Below are 18,461 nucleotides of genomic sequence, written 5' to 3' on the forward strand. Positions count from 1 at the left end.
GTCAAAGATGGTTTTGACTTTTTGAACCAGAATGACACAAAATAGTGATACATTAGGAATCCCCCCAAAAGGAGTCAGTTTTAGGAGGAAGATGACAAATTTAATTAGAGATATATTAAGTCTGTGGTATCACTTGGAATATCCAGGTGAAACCGTCTAAGAGAAAGATCGAAATAGAACTCTGGTTCATTAGAGAACTTAATGGGGTTTCAGATACAGATTGGAAATTCATCCCCAGAGGAATGATTATTGAAGCCAAAACCCCAGCATAATTCTTTAAAGAGACCATGCTCCCAGGTCACATGCACTAGGCACCCTCATATACCAGGTGATCTGGAGAAGACACACCTTCGTGTTTTTGAGCCATTCATCTATTCTATTTCCCATCATCGAACCACCACTCTTACTGCTTACTCCCTCATTTTTCATCCTTACCTTTTTTTAAATTTTTTTAACGTTTATTTATTTTTGAGACAGGGAGAGACAGCATGAACGGGGGAGGGTCAGAGCAAGAGGGAGACACAGAATCTGAAACAGGCTTCAGGCTCTGAGCTGTCAGCACAGAGCCTGACGCGGGGCTCGAACTCACGGACCGCGAGATCATGACCTGAGCCGAAGTCGGATGCTTAACCGACTGAGCCACCCAGGCGCCCCTCATCCTTACCTTTTAGACATAATATTCGGGTACGATTTTCCTAACTACAACATTGGGTCTCCAACACATTCTCCCTTCCTCTAACCATCTCAGGTATGTTCCCTCTGGGTTCAGCTCAGTCCAGGAATCCCCCAGGGTATAACCTACAATTTTGTCCTAGCTTCTGGAGCTGAAATATAGCAAGAAGGAACGCACAAAGAAGTGGCAGGGACAGCAAAGGCAGAAGAACATGGTAATAAATACATTTATATAGCAAGCACAGAGGATGATTCAGCAAAGAGCAGCAGAGGCAGAGAGGTTGGACAACTGAGCCTGAAGTGTCACATATGTCAACACAAGAGATATCAAGGAGACTGGAATCAACATCCTCACATACTGCAAAAAGGTCAAAGAGAATGAGAGTTTAGAAAAGACTGCTAGCCTGTGTAAAATGAGAAGTTACCGGGGACTCCTTGAAAGTGGAGTTGCAACAAAGTGACAAGAATAGAAACCAAACCGCAAAAGGTCAAGATATAGATGCAGCAAATATAGTTAATCTTAAGAACATTGGCAGGGATAGGGGAGCAAAGAGATTAAATGATATGATAGATAGACGGTGACATAGCAAGGCGGAGAGAGGGCAGGTTATCTGAGTGTGGGAAAACAGATTTTGTTCAGCTCGGGAAAAGACGCAAGGAGACAGGCAGACTAAGGATAAAGAAAGGGAGCAAACCTGATGAGACACAATGCAAGAGAAACTAGAATGGGCGAAACCAGCATTTACAAGTAAAGAAAATACCTCACGAATCAGAAACTAAGGACAAGTGAAGATAAAAACATTAGCAGGAGTACAGGAAGCTTCATGTTGAAAGGGGTTCCTCACCCTAAGAGATGAAATGTGTATTTCCTTTTTAAACTGAATTTTGAATACAATTCTGAACTTTAATTAAATGATGAGAAATACTGAGTTCCCTTCCAAAATGGAAAAAAAGAATACAATTCAACACCCAAGTTATTACAAACTAACAAAGAGGCAAACAAAACCTCAGGTGAACATTTCAGTGATGCCTGCAGGTGGAAATCAAAGGCCCTAGCACCCCAAGCAAATAAATGACTTGATGGGTATTTAATTTTTAAAATATGCAAACTTAAGTGTACTAATTTTATATCTACTGAAAGACCAATCTTCTGGATGATCCTTCTAAGAAATGGTTGATTTGCTTAATAACTGAAGTTATGTTCTTTTATTTATTTTTATTTTTTTTTTAGGCAGGCTTCACGCCCAGCACAGAGCCCAATGCGGGGCTTGAACTCATGACCCTGAGATCAAGACCTGAGCTGAGATCAAGAGTCAGACCCTTACCTGACCCTGCCACCCAGGAGTCCCAAATTGTTTCCTTTTAAATCTAGGTGAAAAACACAGTCGTTACTCCCTAAATCATTTAAGCTCAAATAGGATCAGAAATGTCCATGGCCTCTTGTGGCCAAATATCTCCCCCACCCCCACTGCATTCTCTTGATCACTGGGTTCCAAAGACTACATTCTGGTCACAGAAGAATCATTTGGGCAACTCTCTAAAAATACATATTCATACCCCCAAAAATTCGTAACAAAAAAATGTTTTAAGCACATATTCATAACTCCAACGTGGAGAGTGTAGGTACATGGGTTACACAGTTTTATCAGGTAATTCTCATACACAATATGAACTCTAGAAGACTGAGAGAAGACCTACAAAACCCAAGGGTATATAGGATATTCACTGAGTCACATCATATGTGCCAAATGTAAGGCTGACCATAGAACTGAAAACTTTATCCACTCCTACCTCCACTTTCCCATGGATTGGAGAGTTACCATAAAGAACAGTTTGGAGTGACTGGGTCAGTTAAGCGTCTAACTTCACCTCAGGTCATGATCTCACAGTTGATGAGTGTGAGGGCTGTCTGCTGTCAGTGCTGAGCCTGCTTTGGATGCTCTGTCCCTCTCCCTCTCTGCCCCTCCCCTGCTCACTCATGCTCTCTCTCTCAAAAATAAATTAGCATGAAAAATTTTTTTTAAAAAAAGAATGGCTTGAATATCCAGACAGCACCCCTTTTGTTCCCTCCTTTATTCTAGCCCAGTAGTTCTCAGACTATGTATGCATAAGAATTGTTGTTCAGTAAGGGAAGGGAAACAAAAATAACATAAAAACAGGGAGGGGGACAAAACATGAAAGACTCTTAAATATAGAGAACAAACAGAGTTACTGGAGGGGTTCTAGGAGAGGGGATGGGCTAAATGGGTAAGGGGCATTAAGGAATCTACTTCTGAAATCATTGTTGGATTATATGCTAACTAACTTGGATGTAAGTTAAAAAATTTTAAATAAAAATACAAAAAAAATAATTGTTCAGGGTTATACACACAAAACTACATATATTGGACTTTATGGGTGATTTAAAGAATTTACTAAGATAACTTAAATCTATGGGATTTTTTTTTCTTCCACTCTGTCACGTCCTTGCCAGGTGAACAAGTTATCATTGCTCATACGTTCTAGGTCCTATATAAGGGTAGTCCAGTTGGCTTTTACAAGATTCAAAAGGCAAATTTGATTGGTGCCTCAATCATTAAAAAATAGAAGCAGTGTAAGAGTTTAAACACATTCCACCAGCATCAGTCTATTTTAAAGCCAGCATTGCTTTGAGCATATTCATTTTTTTTAAAAGTTCAGAGTAATCCATTTAAAGTTCCACTCTGACCACAGAAGACAGTAGTCCAATAAATCTAAATAAAAAGACAACTTTTATATGACTTACTCGCCACACAGTGTCACTAAAGGCAAGACACAACGCCACGGATGGTGTGCCTGCTTCCACATTCAAGTCTCACACCTTGAGGAAGAAATCTCAATAACATGGAAATAACTATTTGTTTTTAATTGTGTGTCCAAGACCATGGATCCAGTTGACTAGCTTCTTGTATAGAAAATTACTATAATCTGTGCAATGACAAATGCAGATATTCGCTGAAAAAAGCTACCATTTTAAAGTTTGATTTTTGTTAGAAAAGGACCAAAGCATTTCTTTTTCTGTGAGAACAAATTTCCTTAGTTAGCATGGGAAAACACAACTCAATTTAAGAATATTTACTCTACACATAACTTATCAAGATTAAATCTAATATGCAAAAAAATTTCAACCTGTATGGACCGGTTCTTGGACTCTTTCCAAAGATAACAGACCATCCTCAGAAATCTTGAAAGAAACTCCACTGTGTTCACTGGGTTCATGATAATCTCTACAACAATTGTACCTGGATGTGAGTTTTGCTCTGATGCATAAACACAAAAGCAAAGAATAACATGCTTACTGCGTTTACACTGCCCAAACTAAGATTATTCACATGATTAGCTGGCATACACAATTTAACCAATTCCTCAACAGCTCTCTCTCAAAAATCATCAAAGTCTGAATTAATCCAAAGGTGGCTGGCATGCCCTTAAATTCCCTTGAAACTATATAATACTTAAAGTTCGTCTTAAGATTCCATGATTTATTCTGAGTCTTGTAACACCGTGACTGACTACATTTCATCTGGCCTGGAGCAAGCACTCTCCAAAGAGACATTACTCTTTCCCAAACCTGAATAATTTGCGGACTTGAGGAGGTGGGGTTTGTTATTTAATAAAAGCAATTGAAGAGCTGTGAATGGTGACTGATTGCTGATGAGCTAATCAGAATGTCAAGGGAAAGAAATAATAAATAACGATTTACTCTGCCATTGCTGTCCAAGTAAACAGCAGGGAATGCCAAATGAAATTTAATCCGATTAACACACTCACCTTAGAACCAAACTGTCATGTCTTTCTCTGTCCACTGTCTCCTCTGTCTCTTTTCATATTTCACTTGAAGGGGGCACAGACTTTGTTTTCATAAAGTAGATAGATAGCTCATGTCCCTGACATCTGTCTGCTTTCCCCACGTCGCTATGCTGCTTCCTGGCCCTCTATATCTTTTCTTCCCTTCTTTTATGCAACATCCTTAATACTTTTAAAATTGTCTCTTATATTAAGATGTTTTCATATTCTTCTCTCTAGAAATGTGCATTGACATTATCATTAGCTACTGCGTTTTGAATAATAAGTGAGAGGCACTACACTAAGAGTTTATACATATTAACTGATAATCATTACATTATCAACTATGGGAAGTAGGTATTATTAGTTCCATTTTTCACTGAGGATAAAAAGACTTGGGAAATTATGGAACATACCCTGGATCATAAGTTTACTAAGTGGCAGAGTTGGACTTTGAACTTATTTCTTGGCTTACTGCAAAGTCCGTATCATCTACTCCATCAATACTAACCCCAAATGGTTAAATGGAAAAGCAATTTATAAACTACATACTTTTACATGTATTTTGAAATATTATTACTAGTACATCATCTTCAACTTATTTTTCTTTCTAGAAAAAGTAAGTTTCCCTTGACTGCTGGATTAGAAATAACTAGCAATGAGGCAATGCCCATAAAAATTAATTCCATGCATTATGTGCACGATTGCACACATGGGCATGCATGCGCGCGCGCGCGCACACACACACACACACACACACACACACACACACACACACGATTCATTAAAAGAGGAAAATTAAAAAGTTGGAAACTATGGGGGAAAAAGGCTTTGCTGAGAAGGACTATCCACTCCAACCTCAGGAAAAGATCCTCTAAAGAGAAGTGTAACAGCAGGATTTTAAACCTAGGAATGCCAAAATAAGAAGCCTCCAAACTTTGTTAAAATAGGAGTCCAGCAGGGCAAAACATAATTATCAAATATGTTTGAAAATTATATGAATTTTATAATTTTAGCACAAGCAAGGTAAGATACTAGTCTTTGGAGTAAAATAAAGTTGGAATACAGAAAGGTAGTGTTTTGTATCAGAGTCTCTGAAGGTAAGAGTGGGTTGAAATTCCGGTTTTTGTCCACTGAGCAAGTTATGCAATATCTCTGTACCTCAGTCTCCTCATCTGGTAGGGACAGTATAGTGCCCGCTTCATAAGGATGTTGTTAGTATTAAACAATACATTTAAAACCCTCAAAAGAGTGCTGTGCACATAATGATGTTCTCAGAAAAATGTGAGCTATTATTACATTTAATCTTCAACTAATATGCAGGAAATCTGATTTTTTAAAAATTTGTTTAAAGTTTATTTTTGAGAGACAGAGTGAGAGACAGAGCAGGAGTCGGGGAGGGGCAGAGAGAGAGGGAGACACAGGATCCAAAGCAGGCTCCAGGCTCTGAGCTCAGCACAGAGCCTGACGCAGGGCTCAAACTCACAGCTGTGAGATCATGACCTGAGCCGAAGTCAGTGCTCAACTGACTGAGCCACCTAGGCGCAGTGAAGTAAATTTTGGATGCCTTTAAATGTGATTTCTTAAAAAGTAGACACTTAAATGAAAAAAAAATGTGAGGGGCGCCTGGGTGGCCCAGTCGGTTAAGCGTCCGACTTCAGCCAGGTCACGATCTCGCGGTCTGTGAGTTTGAGCCCCGCATCAGGCTCTGGGCTGATGGCTCAGAGCCTGGAGCCTGTTTCCGATTCTGTGTCTCCCTCTCTCTCTGCCCCTCCCCTGTTCATGCTCTGTCTCTCTCTGTCCCAAAAATAAATAAAACGTTGAAAAAAAAATTTTTAAAAAAAAGTGACCATTGGCATTACAGACTTAAGCTTCTCTTTTTTGTTCTCATGGTCATAAGACACATGAAAAGTGATATTTCTATAGCTGCATGTAGTAAATGCTGGAGGCTGCTGATGAGCAGAGCCAACAGCCCAGGGGCTCCAATGACCCCCCAACTCCACGTGGCCTCCCAGAGGACTAAGATGATGGCATTGGCCATGGTATGATGGACGAGAGCTGTAGCCTAATCCTTCAGAGGAAAGCCAGATGTAATTAGAAGCGAGTTCTACTGATACGTGCTAGCTCTGACTCTCATAAACTCTTAGGTGTTTTGTTTTGTTTTGTTTTTCTGAGCAAATAATACAACAGAAGCAAAATCTGCACAGGCACAAGAATCAACTTTGCATCATACATATCAAAATTGGGGCGAAAATTAAATACCCAATAAAAGAAGTGTTGATTTGATAGAATAATGGAGAAGGGACAGTTGCCCACTTCTCTTAGTAGTTTTACTCCTTTGCTCAAATAGCCTGACCAAAGCACATACTGGGTTTCCACTGCCCGAAAACAGGACTATCTGTGTTCCATCTCAGAAACGTTAGATGGATAAGGAGCACCAGTGGGACCCTTAACAAAAGGGATGCATAATAAATGCACTAGTTATATGCACCATTATAATTTAATGTCCTGATCTACAAAATGTTGGATTATTTTGAAATTAATAAAATTAGCGAAAGGCAGAATACAAAATAGTATGTAGGCTATGTGAAATCTAGTGTAATAGTGCAATCTAGTGGAAAAGGATTAAAAGGCAGAGTGTAAGAGCTACCAGGTTAGGGAAGTCAAACTGTCAGGAAAATGCTGTTAAAAACACAAAAAGTACAATGCTTACAAGATTTTCCAATTAAGAAACCTCTGAAAGAGAAAGACTCTCATATCAGTTGTTTACTTGGAACTGTCATTACTTTTCTTTATTGTACAAGCCCTGTATCGCCATTGCAATGTATTCAAATAGTATAACCAGGAGGGTATAAAAAATCAAAATCCCCTCTCCCCTATCTGTGGCCTCCCTCCAGTGCCTAGGGCATCCATTCCCAAAGGGCTTTACACCTTTTCACATCTATGCATATACAGACGTACGTCTGTGCACATACACACGTGCATATACACACTGTACTCTTTTTCACATAATGTGATCACACTGTCTTCCTTTAGCATAGATCTTGAATGTGTTTACGTGACATCGCATCTGAAGCCTGCATAGATAGCTTTATGCCGGTGCGGCTCAATCATAATTTACGCATCAGCACCTCGCACTCAGCCGTCCAAACTAGAACTCCTGATCTTTCCTTTAAAGCCTGGGCCTCTTACCGTGTTCCTCATCCCATGAATGGCACCCTCATTCATCCTCCTAAATATGACAGAAATCTAGAAATCGTCCCTGACATCTCCTCCTGCTGATCCCCGCGGCCAATTCAATCCACGACCCACTCCCGTTGCTATTTACTCTTCAAAGTGTCCCTCCCAGGCTTCATCCCCCATAGCCACACCAGCTCAGGAGGTCTCCAACTCCAGCCTAGATTACAAAAGTAGCCTTGGAAGGAGTGTGCTGCAAGCTGTTCTGACCCCCCTTCTTCACAAAGCAGCCAAAATGCTCTTTGTGAAATGCAAATCTGATCGTGTCCTGCTTAAACCCCTCCGACGACTTCCCCTAGGTTTTAGGCTGAAGATTACACTCTTAAATGCAGTCTAACAGGTCCTGCAAACTCTGCTCCTTGACCTGCTAGCTCGCCTCCTTTTGCGTTGGGCTCCCTCTTCTCTGTCAGCTCCAACTCCTCTGGACTTCTTCCAGCACCTTTTATTTGCCAAGTCAACCTGCCCCAGGGCCTCTACAGAGCTCTTCTTTTACCTCAAATACACCTTTCCTCTTCACCTCACTAACATTTACTCACCCTTCAGATCTGAATACTTCCTCAGAGAAGCCTTCCTTAATCCCCCTGCCTGGCTAAATCCGTTACTTAGAAATTCTAGTAGTGTTTGTAGCACTTATCACAGATCGAAGGGCACATTTATATGTGTGATTATTTGATTTATCTCTGTCAGCCCCACTAGTGTAAAAGATCCTTAATGGTTGGGACCCTATAATCCCCAGCATCTCAGAGGGGACTCAAAACCAGTTGACACCCCCAGAAAATAAATAAATAAAAGAATTTTTAGTAAAGATGACCACTCCTTTTTCTAATTTTTCATTATTGCTATCAACCCTACAATCAACATCCTTATACTTTTACTTTTGAGCACTTTCACAAGTGTACCTATAAGCTAAACTCTTAGAAGTAAAACGGCCAGATAAAAAATAACCTTTCAGATTTTGATAAGCACATGTAGCAACCTGTTCTGTTTCCACTTCTGCGGTACCGGCCTTTGATTAGAATCAACTCTATAGCTAGAGAAAATGACAAATGTTAAAGGTGCTACACTGATTAACTAATTCATAAGAGAGAAAAACCAGCATCATTTAACCACATATCTTACCAATTTGCTAAGGAGGAAAAAAAAAGAAAGAAAGAAACAGAGAAAAACCCCAAAAGAACATTGGGGCTATTTTTTTCTTTTCTCCTGCATTCCAAGGTAAAAGATCAACTTTACATCTATGACTCTTGCTGAAGAAACCGGAAGCTAAAATATTTCACTTTAACTACTATAGGAAAATTAACTGTGATCTCTCCTTTCAAATTCACAATAAACCCCAAATCTCCATAATAATCAGAGTGGTGACCAGATGAATGAGTGAAACACTGAAGAATGGGGAAGAATTTACACCAGGGCTGCCTAACTCCTAAGCATTTTTGAAATGAACAGCTTCATTTGTCAGAAAAGAAAGTCTTCCTTCCGAAGTCACAACAGATGCCCTGGCAATTCCCGGGGTACAGAATGCTGAGGATCTATTCTAAAAATCTGATTAGTCCAAGGCAATTAAGTAGAAAGTGAGACATGCTAAAGATGAGCGCTCTGTAAGCAATAAAGCACATTTAAACCGCTATTGCATACATATTGCATAACGATTCTCAGATGCAGATCAAAAAAAAAAAAATTGTGCCCAAGTGACTCTAGAAGAAAACAGCACTTTAGCTTTACCCACATTATTTTTCTCCAGGAACATGACATTAATAATCATGCCAACAACTTAATGTGTTGAGACTACCTATTTATTTCCTGAGACAACTTCTTCAACTTTTAAAATTTAACTTTGAGGATTATTTACTTCCGCGGCTCAGGAGCGATCACTGCATTCAAGGAATCGCAAATAGCCGCCCGTGGGTCAGGTGAACGAGCGTTGACAAGCCAGAAGCTCATCTCTGAGCATTTCTCTCTCAGAAATATGAGCTCAGCACAGGACCGCCTGTGGCATCTTCAACAACTGGGAAGTGAGCCATTACAAGTTGCCCTGTGCCTTATTACAATCCCACAAAAGTGCATGGCACTTTTATAAAAGATACAGAAAATAAGAACAAACTTGTTTAACATGAAAAATATACTTAACACGGTCAGTTAGAGTGACCATGGTTCTGACCTAACAATTGGAGTGAGAAAGTTCTGGGTATGGGGCTGGGGGTGTTGGGAAGAGACAGGAGTGAAAAAAGTAGGAAAAAGTTGGTTAAAAAAGATGACTGAAGGATATTTTCTTCTTTCTTTACATCGCTCATCACAGTCACCCTTAGTTTTCAAGGCTCTGGAGCATAAAAATAGTTTCCATGGAGTCAGATGTAATACAGGTTATCATGCCTCAGAAGGGGGGAGGGGGTCCTGTGTGCATACTCTATAAATTAATTTTGAGCAATCAGGTTTTCAAAGTTAGATATGGTAATCAAAATAAACGATCAACAGGCAGATGGACAGGAAAGAAAAATCTGCCACAAGACATGTTCGAGACACTGAGAGTGTGCTCCTGAGATGGTCAGAATCCAGGCTAACCTGAAATGGAGAGAAGTTAAAAGGCCACAGGGTAGGAAATTACTTTTGATTGAAAGGTTTTATTTTCAATTGAAAAGCTAAAAATTATAACTAAGTCTTGCAAGGTCATATAAGAGGGGTGAAAACTGCGGAAGGGACAACTGCCCCCCATTTCCCCCAGGGTAAGAGGATCCAGCAGCCAAGGGCTTAGCTGTCCTGCACCAGCAGCCAATGGCGGTTGCTCCCCCTTAACCCTGGGCTCCCCATCATCCATGGCCACTCTGCCCGGGAAGCCAGCTCCCAGCCAGCAAGAAACACCAGGAAAGGAATAACTATAGGAAACAAGTTAAGGTCAGAACACTTTGCAGGGGGAAATAAAAAGGGCACAAATAAACAAACAAACAAACCCTTTAATTCTCTTCTCAGATATTCAAGTTTGAAATACGATGAAAGGGGAGGAAGGAATGTGTTAAACTGCCCTGTTTCAGCTACTTTCCAGTTGTAAGAGATCAACTTGCAACACAGAGGATTATTCTTTTCAGACAGTTTATCAGAAAAAAAATAAAATGTTTCCATCACAAGTATCTCTGCTGCCCTACACAAAAATGTTAGCATGGCCTTCAGATTAAATATTCACTGAAACAAAGGTGAATAGTTCTGAGATTTTAAAAGAAGAGACCAAGTAAAGGTGTTAAGTTGATTCCCTGGCTGAGCTGCACCGTTAGAAAGGTCTGGAGTTGAAATCCAGCTCTACTTTTCATCCACTGATGCTAGTTCTGTTTTCCGAAACAAACAGAAAAGAGTTTATGTCTACTTTTAGTCTTCAAGCTAAACATTTCCAGACCCTTTGAGGATACCTCCTGTGACAGGATTGCCAGACCCCTCATCATCCCCACGGACTGTTCTGGAAGTTGTCTAATTTGTCAACGTCTCTCTTTAAATGTGACAGCCAGAAATGGATGCAATACTACAGATGTGGTTAATTAGAGTGGGGTACTATTAGTTTTTGTGACATATGGACACTATACTATTATCAGAATCTAAATTTGATTTTTTTTTCTCTTTTACAGAGACATCATGCTGCTGGTTCATATTAACCTTTTTCCTCAAAGATTGCCACCACATTAAGTCACCTTCCTCCTTATACACTGATGAATTATGGTGCATTTACTGCTATTAAGTATCTTTTCACATAACATCGCAGCCTATTTAAACCACATTAAACTCTAAATTCTTGTTATCTACTTGTAACAGTTCCCCCTTTTCAAGTCATTCCTGGATTTTAAAGCAAGCATCCTAGATCTTCATCAAAGTCATTCATAAAAATGCTGGAAAAACAAAAGACCCAGGGCAAAGGGTTAGATCTTTCTCCAGGGACTACTCTTGGACCCAAACCCAGTACCCCACACACCTGGAGGGTGCTAGTTCAGCCCGTCTCATGCCCACAAAGCAATCCCGCTAGTCAACACACCATCTCACCCACAAGAGCATCTCAAGCCTTAACAAATGCTTTGCTGAAAGTAAGATTCACTTATGTTTCAAAACAACGTGTAAAAAAACTATACATATTAAAATTATAGTCTTTGAAAACTACATATGCACACAGAACAAAGACTAAAAGGAAAGGAGCCTCAATGGAAATGTCTGTTCGGGCGTCAGACTGTGGACACTGTTTTTTATTCAATACTGTGTTTACTATAGTTACATTGTTTAAAAAATTGAAGACACCAGGAATTCTTCTTAGAGAGAATGTTGCTTGGAGGCAGTTCATGTAAAACAGCTTTAAGAGACTTGAGACTCTATCTGATCCTACCAACTTGAAAACCCCAATCAAAAAATATTCAGTTAAAAAGACTTGTTGATCCTTAGGAACACTAGCTTCTTCTTTTTTTTTTTTTAATTTTGCTTTCCTGTTTTTGGCATAATATTTCTGGAAATCAGAGAGATAGCAAACCAGAGAACAGTATTCTAAAGTTTAGAAAAAGCCTGGATGGGGTATATATAAGTGTGTGTGTGTGTGTGTGTGTATGTGTGTGTGTGTGTGTGTGAGAGAGAAAGAGAGACAGAGAGAGAGACAGAGAGAGAGAGAGAGAGAGAGAGGCAGACAGAGACAGAGACAGAGAGACAGAGAGTGAGTGACTCAGTCTGTTCATGTCTGTCTGTCTGTTATGTCTGTCTCTTTATCTATGCTGGAGAAGTTCAAAAGGATGAAAAGGAAAAAAAAAAGTCACCATGTTTAATAGTTCTGTGAAGATTTGGACTAAAACAGACCTCCAGCCCAAGAATCTCTAATGGACACATAAACTCATATCATCTATTCACCTAGAGTCCTCTTTTACACTAAGAGCAGGAAATAAGATCAGCAGTAGGATTTGCACTTTGGTGTTTAGAGCTGAGGCAAGGGTAAGATTTAAGAAAAGGAGTCAGTAAGAGTAAGTGTACAGTTATCAAAAAAGAAAAAGAAATAAAGTGGCTGGTTATTTTGGAGAAAATATCCATAAATCCTGCCCTTATTGGAATCCCAAACAATCTGAATATTTGATGGAGAATTTTTTAACATGTCAGGGTTTCTTTACTGCCTCAGCATTTGTTTAGAGCATGGTTTTCTCAGTGGAAAACCAGCGTTAGAAACTGAATACATGTTACCCTTATCTCTTTGAGATGGTCTCTCACTAGGTTTCTCTGGTGCTGTCTCTTGCTATTTTTAATGTCTGAGAGCAAGACAAGTGAATATTCCACTTTGCTTAGAAATACAATTTGTCCATTGTCCTAGAAGCTAAGCTAAATACATCAGGTAAACCAACAGCTTTTAGATTTATGGAAAACCCTTATAATAAAGAGGTAAGATGAGCAAATACTAAGTCCAGTTGACAACTGAAAATTTTACTTTGCTTAGAAATAAATTTTGTCTACCACCCTAAAAGTGAAGCCAAAAGTATCTGGTAATTCAGCAGGTTCACAGATCTATAGCAAATTTTCATTTAAAATACATAAAATGTCCAACTAGAAAGTCTAGTTATTATTTGACAAGTGAAAATTCCACTTTGTTTTGAAATACAATTTTCCCGCCACCCTAGAAATTAGGCTAAATACTTGAGGTAAGTCAACAGTTTCACAGATGGAAAATTGTCATAAAATAGGTTAAATGTCCAAAGAGAAGTCTAGCTAGTATTTGACAAGGGAAAATGCTACTTTGTTTTGAAATGCAATTTTCCCATTGCACTAGAAGTTAAATACAGGTGGTCAATCAACAGCTTCATGGATCCACAGCAAATGCTCATCAAAATGAATTAAAATGTCCAAATATAATGCCCAGTTATTATTTGATAAAATAAATATGCTCAGTAACACCTTTTTTTTTGCTTTACATGTAACCGTGTGCAAAATGGGTAAGAAATAGTCAACACTGAGAATATCTGAGAAAATCCAAAATTCACTTAGGAATAATAAATGTCAAAAAAGTGTTTTAAATTCTTGTCTATTAATTGGAGGGAGGCTAATGTTTTGTAAGATAACACAAATGTTATCTAAGGTATTTGTCAATGTTATATTTTTGTATTTATTTTTAATATTGTTTTGCTGTTTCAGATTTGAAAAGTCTTATCATAATTACTTATCAATGTTGTTTTTTTTTGCTCAGAAAAGTATTTCTAAGCAAAATAAAAATTATTTAATATGAAGAGAAATAAAAAACACAAGGAAATACACCAAAATGATATGCGTATGTTACAATAGTGAGATCAGAGGAAATTATCAGTTATCCAGTTTTAAATATTTATGTACTAACGTTGTTCATTTACATTTTAATTAGAAAAAGCAATTAATATTATTTCCTTTAAAAAAATCTCTGTAAATTTAATGTTGTTTAACAGTTAGGTCTCTTTGGAAAGAAAATAATGAAGGAAAATTAATTTGATCTGATTTTTAATTTTTAGGAATCATACATATGTAGCTCTATGAGAAATATATGTTATTTTGGTACATGTAAATGTATAAAGAAAGTCTGAAAAAGTAAACTACATAATGTGTATGGGGATTAGCTTAGGATGAAGAAGTTACAGGTGATCTTGATTTTCTTCTTGATTTTTGTCCCCAGTTTTCTGTAGTTTTATTCTCCTGAATTTTGCACAGTGAATAAAAATTCAGTATGATAAAAAATAATACTAAAGATGTTTTTATACAAAAAAATTCTGGTTAACATTTTGAAATAAAAAATGAAATTGGTTCAAAGTTATTCAAACTTTAAAAGTCTTGGGATAGATTTTTAAACTTTTATTTTCCCTACCATCTATCCTGGTTTTTAATCTCACTATTTAGATAAAGAATATCTATCAGTTAACAAATAGGCAAACTAAAATTTCTAGATTGAAAAAAACATCTAAGGGGTTGACAGTTCGGCAGTCAGAATGGTACTCTGGCAAACATAAGACATCCTAAAATTTTATCTTGCAGAAAAGGATGAACATCTTAAGATTAAAGGCACTTCTAAAAAGTATAATTGTGTTCACCCAACTTCCTAGAAAAACATCTTCCACTGTTGGAAATTTTCACTTCATTCATTCATAGATCTGATGCTCAACATTTTATTTCTGATAAAAAGTAAAATCCCAGTAATTGTGTTCCACTTTTGTTTATTTCTAGAAAAGCTAGCTTTAATTGCGATCCCTGACACCCTGTCACGCACAATGGGTCGAATTCTTATTTATCCTATATGTATAAATAATCTGTAGCAATGTTATTAAAATATACTCAATTTTAGCCTTTAAATACAAATGTGGTCATCCGCATTTCAGAAACCTCACTCAGCTGTAGACAACTGGCTTTCCATTTTAACTTAAACTTCTTTTTCTAAGATTATCAACAAATTGTCCTTTTTCTCAGACCCTGACACTTTGAGGCGCTTAAATGGAAATCCTCGTTATGGCTCTTTTTTTTTTTTTTTTTAAGCATTCTTCTTCATCAGTATTTCAGAGGTTTGCAACTCATTGCACTTTTATCTAAAGTAAAATATGTATATTTATATGCATAAATACACACAAACATTTGTGGCCGAATCTCAGCAACACGCTTGAAAGGATTAAACATGCGGTTACCGTGACTAAATGCATTCATTCACTCTACAAGACTTAGAAAAACGTAACGTTGCAGAGAGAGCTAGGTCTCTGTGTAAACCTTGTAATCACCACTAAAAGGCCACAGCTGGGAGCCTCCGAAGCCTCCAAGCACACTGGAGGCATCCACAGCTGTTTTTAATTGTTTTTGCTTTTCAAAATAGTGCACTTGGTGGGGCAAACGGGGCTGTTTGCAGCGTCTCTGGCCCCCAGCCGGGGTTAACCCTGACCTGAACGCCCTGTTTAGCTCCCAGCATTTCACGATTCTGCTTCCCTGCTCCGTAAAACCTAAGAAAAATTTTCCGCCGCCAAGATTTCCGCCGCCAAGAAATGCTCTTAGGAGGAAGGGGAATTCGGTGTTTCAAATGCACATTTTTGTGTTCCCTCCCGATCGGATTCAAGGAAAGAAAAAAAAAAGGATGTTTATGTGGAAGGGTATGCAGCTTGACACCCATTTCCTATGGCTTGTCTCCGGGCCGCAGAGCCCCATTCGTGTGGTAACGACCCCCAGAAAAATGGGCAACAACCCCCAAGTCTTTGCTTCAGGGATGGGGAGAGGTCCACCACCAGGGCTGGTAATTAGGGGTAGGGGGTGCGGTGGGAATGGAAATTGGAGACAGAATTTCTGCGCGCTCTGGGCAGGGAGGGGCCCGCGGGGGCGCGGAGAAAAAGAAAAGGCCAGGGGTCAAGGCTGAGAAGGGACTCACAGGGCCCAGGAATTGGGGTTCGGGGTGTTCTGGACGAGGGGTGTCGTGAGGATGCGGGTAGAAAGAGGGGCTGGCACCCAGAAAATGCCCCCAGGTACCCAAAACCCGGGCGGGGGATGGGGAGGCGGCGGCCTGTTGGCCCCAGGACCTCCCGTCGCGCGCGGGCCACTAACCTGTCAGCAAGAAGGTGCCAGTGGTCGCGGGGCTCATCCTGCGTGTCCCCCGACCCTGTCCCGTCCAAGCACAAGGGTCTCCCAGCTCCCACCACCGGGACAATTGCATTCTTGGCCTGACTAGGCCGGCCGTCCTCGATTCTCCCCTCCCCTCCCTTTCTTCTTTCCTCCCAGCTTGGCCAGTTCAGCATCAGCATCCTGCACCCCCTCCTTAATCCCGTACTCCCCCTAGCGGCGGGCCAGTGTAGCGTGGCCATCGCCCCCACCCCCATCCCCCAATCCCCCCCAACCCCCGCCCCCGCTCCCCTCCGCCCCCCTAACCCGCAGAGCACGCTGGGATTTGGCGCCCCCCTCCTCTGTTCAGCCTATATAAGGCTCCCGGTCGGCGCTCCCGGTACACGCGCTTCAACTTCGGTTGGTGTGTGTCGAAGAAACCTGACTACGACCTGGGGAGAACAGCGAAGAGGGTCCACCGAGCCTTGCGAAAGGTCCGCTGAGCGGGCTCGCGTCCGGGGCCACTCCGGGCTGCGGAGCACCCAGCGGAACCCACGCCTGGCACAGGTGTGGGACCCCGTCCTCCTGTCTTCGCAGAGGAGTCCTCGCGTGGTGAGTATGCGGTGAGGATGTTTCTTTTTTTAAGATCACATTCATTCCCTGTCCTTTTCGGGAGCTGCGGGAGATAGAGTAGTGCCCCTAAGTGTCTCCACGAAAATCTTGTCACGCCTTCACTGGCTGTACCCCAAAACAGAGTGGAGAGAGAAACCAAGCCTTCAGGGCTTTGATTTCCAGGACCCAAGTCCAGATAAGAGGTGTAGACAGACATGAGCTGCGGACAGACATGAGCTACAGACGGATAAGAGCTACAGACCAATTTGCAATTTGTTCTTCAAATGCGCTACATAGTGATAGGCGCTACAAACTAATTGGCGCTTCAATGCGCTGTAAACTGATAAGCGCTTCAAATGCGCTGTAGACTGGCGCTTCAAATGCGCTACTAGCTGATGGGTGCTTCAATGCGCTACAAACTGATAAGCGCGTCAGATGCGCTACAGATGGATGGACGCTTCAATGTGCTTACAAACCATTATGGACTGCAGCAATATATGAGCTGCAGACTGATGATTGATTTGCGCTTTAAATGCGCTACAAAATCTGAGCTGCAGAAGATTAGCGCTACAAAAATGATACCATTAGCACTACAACAGCGCTTCATTGTGTTACAAGGCACAGGAACTGCAGAGGTCCATGAGCTGCAGAGAATTTACACCTAAAATGCGCTACAAAGTAATAACAGCTGCAGAGATATACAAGCTGCACTGTTTTATGCTATAAAGAAACCTGCTAAAAAGGGACAAGAGCTGTAGAGTAAGATTACTCCGTCTTCTTGGAGGGGGACCCCACCCTTTGTCTCTAACACACCTTTTGGAATGGCTCCCACTATGTTTTTCTGCAGGACGGTTGTCTGCATGATGGTGCTGGTACACAAAATGGAGCCCCGGGCAAAAATTAGTGTTTAACATTCTGCCCACACCATTCCTGCTATAGCAGTGGAGTGGAGGGGCGCTGACTTGAGTGTAAAAGGGAATCTTTTGGTGGTGGCAGAGCGAGCTGCCTTGCCTAGTTGCGCTTGATTGAAGTGGCAGTGTAGTTGTAGTGGTGGCGCGAATGGGCGTCCAGCAACAGTTTGTGGAAACTGTTGGTTTGCTTAGTATGGGCGGGGGGGGGGGGGTTGGATCTGGGGATGATTGCTCTTGTTGCATGAAATGAATCTGGCTGTTGGAGGCTGGTGGGAGGGGTTTTGGGAAGGGGGGATCGTGGGAGAGGCAAACAGCCAGTCTCAGACCTGCCCCGCCCATTCTAGCGCGCCTTCTCTGCAGTATCTGCTCAGAGCGGGCTTAGCGCCTCCCAGCGCCTACTCAGTGCGCGCCTCCTCTGCAGCGCGCCTTCCTAGAGCGCGCCTTCTAGACCATTTCTCCCCAACCCCGCCCCTCCCTAGCCTCCTCCTCTGGGTGTCTCCCCCCAGACCCCGCCTCTCCCTGAGCCCGCCTCCTCTGAGGCCTGTCCCCCAGGCCCCGCCTCCCCGTGAGCCCGCCTCCTTTGAGGCCGCTCCCCCAGGCCCCGCCTCTCTCTGAGCCCTTCCCTGAGGCCACTCCCCCAGGCCCCGCCTCTCCCTGAGCCCTTCTCCTCTGAGGTGGCTCCCCCAGACCCCACCTCCCCCT

The 18,461-nt window shown here is 41.2% G+C and overlaps 1 protein-coding gene across 4 annotated transcripts in view; it reads right to left on the reverse strand.

Moving 5' to 3' along the window:
• SGCE (sarcoglycan epsilon) overlaps window positions 1-16,411 on the reverse strand; it is a 70,079-nt gene extending 53,668 nt beyond the window's left edge. For all 4 annotated transcript variants that reach the window (XM_047850797.1, XM_047850796.1, XM_047850795.1 and 1 more), the window contains exon 1: window positions 16,243-16,411. In XM_047850797.1, coding sequence (XP_047706753.1) covers window positions 16,243-16,351 — 109 coding nt within the window. In that variant the 5' untranslated portion in view covers window positions 16,352-16,411. The remainder of the gene's footprint in view (window positions 1-16,242) is intronic.
• Window positions 16,412-18,461: the final 2,050 nt, after the last annotated feature.

The sequence above is a fragment of the Prionailurus viverrinus genome, chromosome A2, assembly GCF_022837055.1.
Source record: "Prionailurus viverrinus isolate Anna chromosome A2, UM_Priviv_1.0, whole genome shotgun sequence".
Classification (NCBI taxonomy): domain Eukaryota; kingdom Metazoa; phylum Chordata; class Mammalia; order Carnivora; family Felidae; genus Prionailurus; species Prionailurus viverrinus.